Source organism: Vicia villosa, linkage group LG2, assembly GCF_029867415.1.
Source record: "Vicia villosa cultivar HV-30 ecotype Madison, WI linkage group LG2, Vvil1.0, whole genome shotgun sequence".
Taxonomy (NCBI): domain Eukaryota; kingdom Viridiplantae; phylum Streptophyta; class Magnoliopsida; order Fabales; family Fabaceae; genus Vicia; species Vicia villosa.
The window spans coordinates 10,203,947-10,214,835 of record NC_081181.1 but is presented as its reverse complement, the minus strand read 5'-3'; the positions used below and the strand labels follow the sequence as shown (position 1 = coordinate 10,214,835).

Here is a 10,889-nt window from a genome sequence, read left to right as displayed (position 1 = left end):
AAGCGTTAAGGGAAAGAGTTCGCTGAGAAAATGTACGTATGACACCACCATTTTAATACATGTGTATTATCTTTTTGTTTTTATCTTTCAGAATTACTGCATTTCGTTTACTTCTTGCCATTTACGTTTCTGCATCTTTACTTTAACGTCATTTACTTTCGAATTACTTTCATGCTATTTACTTTCAAAGTCTTTTATATTTCTGCAGTTTAAGATTCTTTACGTTTCAATTGTCCTTTTAATTTTTTATGTCATGTCACTTCGATGAAGTCACATTCATATGTAACAAAGTGATTGTCAAGACTATTTGTTCCGTTAATCGAACAACGCTTATTGAAGAAGACAAATAATGAATATGGTTCGAACAAACATTGATAACAATCTTCTTGACTATGTGTCCTAGGATCAATCTAGTCGATCCTGCAAGTAACCAAATCATATTTTGGAAGACTAGCGGTTGTTTACCGGAAATCACCGTAAACAGTAGGGTATTACACATTCCAGCGATCAAACACAACGAGACAGACAACAGATGGGTTAGAAGTATATTCATTCCCATTTCAACGATCTTTTCTTGCAAAGTACCAATTTCCTTGATATTGAACTTGTTTAACAGTGTGATGCTTGATATTGTTGACATTGCATGAATCACCAAATCATCCATCACCATAAAGGTTATAACATATTTCACAAAACCACTCTTGTTATTGGAAAAACCTTTTTTTTTCCAGCAACCTTCTTATTTCCAATATAAGGAACTTCACTGCTCATAAAGTTTAAGCAAGAAGAATAGGCTGGAGCCATAAAAGGAGAGTGAATATTGACAGAACTAGTGCATCGAGTTGTGTTATCTTTTGTCACCTCAAACTTACACTTATTTGGACACATGAACAACTTTATTTCTTCATCTTTGTCTTCATTAGCATGGTTACGAGTAAGGAAGCCTGAGATTTGAGTGGAAGAGCTTTGAGCTTTTGGGTTTAAGAGAACATCCTTGGTTTGAAATGGTTGCATGTAATTCTGGTCCAGATTTTCAACACTTTGATACAGATTTCCTAAGCTACCTACCATGTTATTTGAACTTAGAAACTTAACTACAGTACCAATAGGTAAGCATAGCAAGTTGAAGAGAAAGTCTATGACAGGTTTTGAAGCTTCAGCAAAGAGAACTTTGTTATTCTTTGTGTCGATAAGAAGCTTCATGGATACTTTGGTGGAAGAAGAAGACGCCATAATATATTAAAAGGTAGTATAATAGCCTTAATATGAAAAGCTGTTCATTTATAGACAGATTATTACAAAGAGTTAGGTGGGGTTGTGTAACACGCCAAATCTACCCAACGAATATTTAATAAAATCAGAGTGCAGAAATTCAACATACAATTGGGATGTCACATTCAACGTAAAACAACAAACAACTTAATCACATATATCATAGATACATAGCACATAACTCGGATGAACCGATAAAACCTGTTTACTCTTTTAAAAAATAAAAACAACTTTTATTAATAATAATAATATCAATTATTCAACTTCACTTCACATAATATTTTTATTAAACTAAAACAACTTTACCAACATCATATTACTTCATAAACTCCACTTAAAAGTTAACAACTTATAGTTATAACAACAATTAAAAGACAATCGTTCATCCCCCCGAGTGCTACGTATCAGAGCAAGACCCAACTAGAACTAACAGCAACTAAAGACTTCATAAAATCACTTCAAACTCCTACCACTATCTTGAGTACCTGTCCATTTCCCATGGTAGGGAAACATCATTCAGAAGGGGTGAGATATCAACAATATAAACAAGTGTATGATAAATAATATATTAGGATTAAATCATACAAAATTATCACTTCACAGTCATAAAACTATAAATCACTTCACATCGCAAAAATCAACTCATGTCACTTCAAATGAGACACAACTATGCATATGCATGTGGTACCCAGGGCTTCAGCCCCCATCGCCAATTGCCAGTTAAACAGAGGCATCAAGGCATAAGCCTTCGTCGCTAATTTGTCAATCCAGGCCGTCGCCAAAATATGCAATGTATGCAACTCGATAATGCACATCACACAACATACAACATAAACAACAAATCCTCGTCGCCAGGCATAACCTTATATCACCAATTCATTTACCAATAATTAGTGGTAAATATCGTCACTGAAACATCCTGCAACTTCGCATAAAACAACAAAATATAGCAACATACACATCACTGATAAATCCCAAAGAAAATAGCAGCCCATCGTATTAAACATAATGCACGAAACAACTAATATACAACAACGTCATTATAATTTTATACTCATTCAACACTCTAACAAAATATTTTTATTAACTTATTCTATACTCTTAACTCGCAAAAATTTATAATAATTAATAATTATAACTCGACAGAGTCTCCAAGAACTCTAAATAATTCTATAATAATCTCTACAACTCTAAAGTACCAAAAAAATACTCTACTGACAACATCTAGCAATTTTCTGCAACTAATTCCTCAATAATAATAATTATAAACCCTAGGTTAATTTTCCACCACCATTGATTGAACTTTTATAACCTTATTCACCGACGTCAATCAATTTCAACATTCAACAATACAATCACAACACACGAAACAGAGGCAATCATACAACCATAACCCCCACATATCATTCATCATAATCCTGTTTATAGAGCTAGAACCCCCCTTACCTTGGATATGAGATTTCTCTACTCTCCCGGTTTCCATAGCTTATGCCGCCGCTTCCATCTTTTCTCCGAAAATCTTTTCTAACAATGTGCAGAGATGCAACAAAAACCTCTACGAGTCTGGAACGTTGTGTCCAAGAACCGCGACGATCCAACGGTTGGATTGGGAGAAACGTCCGTTTTACTAAGGTGTCTCACTGCAGAAACTTGCTGCGAAAATTGGACTTCCTCTAGCTTTTCTCTTCCGCCATGGCTCTCTTCTTCACCTCTCCTCCAAACCCTATTCCTCTTTGTGTTATGATAGTTCTTCCTTCTTCCAATTCTAAATCCAACATAATTGGGCCTAAGTTACATACCCCCTCCTTACTTCACAACAACTCAAATTAAATCCAAAGTTATTTTTAAGCTCATTAGTAAAATAACACTTCAACTTTATTTCACCAAATTAATCCGATTAATTACCATGCCAACTTAATAAAATAATTCCGACTTCGTCGATAAAATTCGAATTAAATACAAATAGTCCAATATTAATAATAATATTATTTCTTCAACGAAATCAACTTTATTAATTCTCCGACTAACCGAATAAAATCCAACTTTAACTTAATAATCCAAATACGCTTCCCAAAATAATACCAACAATTCCGATTGATCCTCGAACTTCGATTAAATCCAATGATTAAATTCTTAAATAATTTAATTAACTAATTAATTAAATTTGGGGCGTTACAGGTTGCACAAATAATTGCTTAAACAAGATAAGAGCTATCTATATACAATACTTATTGTAGAAGTAAAAACATATTCACTCAGTTGATATATTATTTTCTCCAGAAAAATAGAGGTTATGATTAATTATGCATTATTAGGGCTGGAAAATTGGTTGGTTCAGATCGGTTTCAGGTCCAAAACTTAAATTTAGTGTAAATTGCGGTCCCAACCCAATTTCAACTGATAAAATTTTAGTTTTTGACAGATTCGATTAACTCAGTTTGGCGAATAAATCAGGCCGGTTTAGTCGGTTTAATGTTTATTAAGTAAATCTATAAAAATGATTCATCATTTATAAAAGGGTTAAATACTATTTAGCCCCCTGCCAAAGTAGCGAGATTCGGTTTTCCCCCTTATTAAAAAAAAATTTAGCCTTCGCCCCTTAGAAAACAAGATTCTGTTTTTAGACACCCCGTATCCCTTGTTTGGCTGGCTGGTCTGGGAGAATCTTGCTGACTGGGCGCCATAATCCATGTTTGGCTGACTGGGAGAATCTTGCTGACTGGGCGCCATAATCCATGTTTGGCTGACTGGGCGTATGACGTGGATGCTGTCTTTGAGAAGCACCCCGTATCCCTTGTTTGGCTGGCTGGTCTGGGAGAATCTTGCTGACTGGGCGCCATAATCCATGTTTGGCTGACTGGGAGAATCTTGCTGACTGGGCGCCATAATCCATGTTTGGCTGACTGGGCGTATGACGTGGATGCTGTATGCTGTCTTTGAGAAGCACCCCGTATCCCTTGTTTGGCTGGCTGGTCTGGGAGAATCTTGCTGACTGGGCGCCATAATCCATGTTTGGCTGACTGGGAGAATCTTGCTGACTGGGCGCCATAATCCATGTTTGGCTGACTAGGCGTATGACGTGGATGCTGTCTTTGAGAAGCTTGGAAAAATTGCAAATTAATAAGTTGCAAAACCTAGGATTTGAACCCATGTTTATTTAACATTTTTTTTATAATTATATAAATGTAATATTTAATAATTTATATAAATAATTTTTCAAAAACATTTTTCATAAACATTTTTATTCAGTTTTTTTAATTTTTCATAAACATTTTTCATAAATATTTAAATAATTTTTCATAAACATTTTTATTCAGTTTTTTTAATTTATATAAACGTTTTTTTCATAATTTTATTTAAATGTTTTTTTTTAAAAAAAATTTTAATTAACGTTTTTTTTATAATTATATAAATGTAATATTTAATAATTAATTTAAACATTTTTTTTAATAATTTTCATAAACATTTTTATTCAGTTTTTTTAATTTATATAAACGTTTTTTAATAATTTTATTTAAATGTTTTTTTAATAATTTTTTTTAATTAACGTTTTTCTAATAATTTTATTTAGTTTTTTAATTAACTTTATTTATTTATTTATTTATTATTAATATTTATATATTACTTTATTTATTTATTTTATTTATTTATTTATTTATTTATTTTATTTATTATTAATAATAGTTATGTATTAATTATTTATTATTAATATTATTAATATTTATTTATTACTTAATTAATTAATTAAGTAATTAATTTATTTATTTATATATTACGTAAATAAATAAATAAATAATACATAATTAAAAAAACTGTTATAATTTTTCAATAATATTTAAATTAAAAAAACTGTAATAATTATTTAAATATTTTATAATTATATAATTATATAAATGTATCTTAAATATTTTAACATTTTTATTTATAATTATATAATTATTAAATAACACATTTATGTATTATAAAAAAACGTTAATTAAAAAAATTATTAAAAAAACATTTATATGATTTTATTTAAATGTTTTATTTAATAAATGTTTTTAAAATACATTTAAATATTTTATTAAAAAAACGTTATAAAACTATACATTTATATAATTATATAATTATAAAATACATTTAGAAATGTTATAAAATAATGCATTAAAATATATTTTATAATTGTATTCAGCAATGTATTTAATTATTGTATTCAGCCATGTATTTTATAATTATATTTTATAATATATAGAACTCCATTACAATTCTAAGCAACTAAACATGGTCTGGTGGTAAGCTTGCAGCAATTTAGCCTTGGTGACCTGGGTTCGAATCCCAGTTTTGCAACTTATTAAATTGCAATTTTTTAAGCTTTCCAAATGCAGCAGCCATGTCATACGCCCAGTCAGCCAAACATGGATTATGGCGCCCAGTCAGCAAGATTCTCCCAGACCAGCCAGCCAAACAAGGGATACGGGGTGTCTGAAAACAGAATCTTGTTTTCTAAGGGGCGAAGGCTAATTTTTTTTTAATAAGGGGGAAAACCGAATCTCGCTACTTTGGCAGGGGGGTAAATAGTATTTAACCCTTTATAAAAATTCACATAAATTTAACTTTTAATATTTTTTTAAACAATAGACCGGTCGGTTTGAATCAGACGGTTCAAATTTGAGAATATCCTTATTCTCAAATTTTAATAAAAAAAAAACAATAAACCGGTCGGTTTGAATCGAACGGTTTAAATTTGAGAATATCCTTATTCTAAAATTTTGTAATAAGAAAGATAATAGATCGATGGTATGGAATCAGACAGTTAAAATTTGTCCACCCTATCCATTATAAAATGGAGCTACATGTCCTAACTCTTTCATTTTAATGCAATGTAGTACTAATGAACAAGAAATATTCCCTATGTTTCTCTTGATTTTATAAAAGAAATAAAGAGTTGAAGACTACTTATACATTTAAATTAGAATTTTTCTTTAGCCACCTCCCTATGGGGGTCACCCTCAGCGAAAAACCAAAACTACCCCTGCTTCGGAAATGAACTTCCGAAGCGCTTTTTTTTTGAATTTTTTTTGTCTTCGGAAATGAACCTCCGAACATGTCAAAACCGTTAATATTTCCGGAAGTTCATTTCCGAAAATATTTCTGCATATACAAATTTCCCTCCTTCACTATTTCATCATTTTTCTCCAACACTTTTCCAAACCCTCTACAAAACCCAATCAATCTCCATCCATTTTTCGTCCTAAAATCAAGTTTCAAACCGTTGATCACGTTAAAGGGAGCATAGAAAGCTACAATTTCAGGTAAACATCACTTATTTCATTCCCTATTTCACTACATTGATTCAACAAAATTCTGCTGAACACTGATATAATTCGGAAGTTCATTTCCGAAATATGTTACCTAACATATTTCGGAAATGAACTTCCGAAAATAGGCCTGGCAGTAAAAAAAAACAGTTTTGGCCAACTTTTGAAAATTTATTTATTTGATAGGTATGGTGCATCCGGACAACATTGTGCAAGACGATGGAGTATTAGTTCCAGAAATTGTAAACGATAATAACGATCCGGTTATTGACGTTACTCCTATGATCAATGCGGTCGATGTTCGGCAACATTTTACAATTGATCGGAGCTTCGGCGGTCGCGAACAATTGCTTGATTGGGTTCGGAAGGAAGCTAACAATAATGGATTTGCAATTGTTATTTTAAGGTCGGACAACGGAAATAGTAGGCGGAAAGCTTTCGTTGTTTTGATTGCGAACGGGGTGGTAGTTATGTACAATCAAACCGGGTGCTAAAACACGAGGACACGGGGTCGAGAAAGTGCGGGTGTCCCTTTAAGTTGCGTGCCACTCGGAGGGTTGATGATTTGTGGCAGTTAACCGTAATTTGTGGAATGCATAATCATGCCTTGGATGTCAAGTTACACGGGCATCCAATGGCGTGTCGTTTGTCCCGCGAAGAGAGGAATGTGATATCGGACCTAACGATAGTCAAAGTGGCGCCTCGCAACATACTTGCCGATTTGAAGCGTAAGAAACCGGATAGCGTTTCAAATATCAAGCAAGTTTACAATGAACGGCACAATCTCAAGGTTTTAAATATGGGCCCTCGGTCGGAAATGCAACAACTTTTGAAACTTCTAGGCGATAACAATTATGTTTCAAGCTTCCGAACCTCCGAGGACAAAGTTACCGTGCGTGATATTTTTTGGACTCATCCCGAAAGTATCAAATTATTCAACACATTTCCAACCGTTCTTGTGATGGATTCGACGTACAAGACCAACAAGTATAGGCTTCCGCTTCTAGAGATAGTCGGTGTTACCTAGCATTCATCTACTTTGAAACCGGCTACCCGATGCCGTTCCAATTTCGCTTCTCGCGCGACACGCCGTTTGCGGAGTTGATACCGTCGCTCAACACGCTTTTGCGCTATCCCGAGAATCGAAAGGTTGTCAAGCTCGAGTACCGCTCGCCATCGCTTAACGACGAGGGAGGCATTAAGTTCACACCTTTTGAGATCAAGAACGACGAAGATTTGGCGGTTTTGTGGACAACGTTCGACCGATTTTCTTCGAAAGGCCTGATCGAGTTGGACGCGAAACTTCAAAGATCGGCGGACGATGTTATCAAAATGTTGACTCATCCCCACCTACCTGTGATCAACAATATGTAACTTTAATTATATGTAATATTATCGTTGTAATCTTCACCCGATTAAATAAAGCGAATTGTTGTTGTTTTTCATTTTCTTCTGTCAAGACATATTTTCGGAAGTTCATTTCCGAATTCCCCAATGGGGGTGCGTTCGGAGATGAACTTCCGAAACACCACATTTTCTGAAAAAGTAACTTTATTTCGGAGATGCATCTCCGAAATCAATATATCAATATTTTATATTAAAAAAAACACGTTTTCGGAGATGCATTTCCGAAAACATCTTTTTTAAGAAAAAAAGTACAGTTTCGGAAATGAATTTCCGAAACAAGGGGTATTGTGATAAATTCACCAGGGGTGGGCAAGAAGGTTGGGAGGTGGGTGAAGAAATTTTCTTAAATTATTTACTGTAAAATATACTATCAAGTAAAAACATTTTAAACCTGTATTTAATTTTTTTTATTTCTTATATATTTTATATTAGTGTAATGTGAAATATTTGATTGAGAGAATGTGAGTACAAGGGGACCGATAAAATGATTGATGGTAGATTTTATATTGAAACCATTTTTAATTAATAATTATTCTTTCAATGTCATTTGAGAAAGAATATAAATGTACAATTTCGTTACCGGTAATTACTCTTTTTTAGTTTTCCGTTTGTGCTGCGTTTATATTATTCATGTTTTTGTTAATTTTTCCTAAAAAAGAGTTTTTAGTTACTTAATATCAATGTACAATTTCGTAATTACCGGTAACGAATATTGGTAGCGATAACAAATAACACAAACTACATTCTGTTACGCTTGCAATTTCCTATATAAGCAAGCACACACATTCTCTCTCAATCATCAAAACTTTCTTTCCTTTTCTCTCTGATTTTGTTCATCTTTGTTGCTAATTGCTATGGATATTGATCTCACTCCAAAATTGTCGAAGAAAGTGTACGGTGACAATGGTGGATCGTATTACAGTTGGTCACCATCTGAACTTCCTATGCTGCGTGAAGGTAACATTGGTGCTGCCAAGTTAGCTCTTGAGAAGAACAGTTTTGCCACTCCTCGGTACTCTGATTCTTCCAAAGTTGCATATGTTCTTCAAGGAAGTGGAGTTGCTGGAATTGTGCAACCTGAATCAGAAGAGAAGGTTCTTGCAATTAAGACTGGTGATGCTTTAGCACTTCCTTTTGGTGTTGTGACATGGTGGTTCAACAAAGAGGACACTGAGTTGGTTATTTTGTTTCTTGGAGATACTTCAAAAGCACATAAGGCTGGTGAGTTCACTGATTTTTTCCTAACTGGTCCTAACGGAATCTTTACCGGATTTTCGACTGAGTTTGTGGGAAGAGCTTGGGACTTGGACGAGACCAATGTGAAGACCCTTGTTGGGAAACAAACCGGGAAAGGGATTGTGAAGCTTGACGGAAGCATCAGCCTTCCTGAGCCTAAAGATGGAGACAGGAAAGGTATGGTCTTGAATTGTCTAGAGGCACCATTGGATGTCGATGTTAAGAATGGCGGAAGGGTTGTTGTTTTGAACACCAAGAACCTTCCTTTGGTTGGTGAGGTTGGTCTAGGAGCTGACCTTGTGAGGCTTGATGGAAATGCCATGTGCTCGCCTGGATTCTCTTGCGATTCTGCTTTCCAGGTTACTTATGTTGTTAGGGGAAGCGGACGCGTTCAAGTTGTTGGTGTTGATGGCAAGAGGGTTTTGGAGACTACTTTGAAGGCTGGAAATTTGTTCATTGTCCCAAGGTTTTTCGTCGTCTCCAAGATTTGTGACCCCGAGGGAATGGAGTGGTTTTCTATCATCACTACTCCTAATCCCATCTTTACACACATGGCTGGAAGTTCTTCGGTGTGGAAGGCATTATCATCTACAGTTCTGCAGGCTGCTTTCAACGTAGATGCTGAAACTGAGAAACTCTTCCGTTCTAAGAGAACTGGAGATGCCATTTTCTTCCCTCCTCCAAATTAACTAGAATGAATATAAGTGTCTATAACATAAGTCATTATTGACAATAATACCTTCTAAGAGTTTACAATGTATCAGCTGTTTGATTTTGTTTCATGTTTCGTATCAGTACTTTATATAAGAGTTGATTGCCTATGCTTCAAGTTTATGCTCTCAAGGTTTACTATATGCTGTCTGTATTATGTTGAAGGAATTTATACTTTGTAGATTTTTGATGAAATATGAATACATACATTTTGATTGTATGATTACTTAATGCAATGAACAGAAAGTTAAAAACTACTAGTAGTATATTATATATTTAAATTATTTATTGTAAAATGGATCAAGTAAAAATATTTTAAACTTGTATTTATTTTTTCTATTTTTTATATATTTTATATTAGTGTAATATGAAATATTTGATTGAGAGTGTGTCAGTACCAGGGGACCAATAATGATTCAGGGTAGATTTTATATTGGAACCATTTTTAATTAATAACTATTCTTTACCTGTCATTTGAGAAAGATGGTGATTTTTCTAGTGTTTTTTGTTTTCCATTTGTGTTGTCTTCATATTATTCTCTATATATTAGTTTTTTCTCAACAACATATTCATCTCAATAAAATGCTCGTTATTATTTGTAATTCAACATTAATTCTTGTATCTAGAAGCAATTTCTAGTAATTTAGGGCTGATTTCTATCTTGCTGATGCTGATGTTTGCTTTTCAAGTGATTTTTAAGCTTTGTTTATTAATTTTTTTTTAAAGTTCAAAATTAAATATCCAATTTATACCAAAAAAATTTAATATTTCAAATTTTTTACATATCTAATATTTCAATTTAAATGTTAAAGTTTTCATGTTTTAAAAAAGAATATTATTGTTGTCCAAAATGCACGTCAATTCTTCTGTTACATGATCTTCTTGCAATTTTTATTTTATTTATATAACAAAATATTATTATATAATATTTTTTATTATATTTTAATAGAACAAGCCAATTGGATT

The 10,889-nt window shown here is 33.1% G+C and overlaps 2 protein-coding genes across 2 annotated transcripts; one reads left to right on the top strand and one right to left on the bottom strand.

Moving 5' to 3' along the window:
- Positions 1-687: 687 nt before the first annotated feature.
- LOC131648541 (uncharacterized) lies at positions 688-1,233 on the bottom strand. The gene has a single exon (XM_058918291.1). It carries the CDS (start codon positions 1,231-1,233, stop codon positions 688-690), a length of 546 nt encoding a protein of 181 aa, XP_058774274.1.
- A 7,548-nt stretch (positions 1,234-8,781) lies between these two features.
- Positions 8,782-9,979, top strand: LOC131645846 (glutelin type-D 1-like). The gene has a single exon (XM_058916045.1). The coding sequence runs from the start codon at positions 8,831-8,833 to the stop codon at positions 9,899-9,901; it is 1,071 nt and encodes a 356-aa protein (XP_058772028.1). The 5' UTR covers positions 8,782-8,830; the 3' UTR covers positions 9,902-9,979.
- The last annotated feature ends 910 nt before the right edge of the window (positions 9,980-10,889 follow it).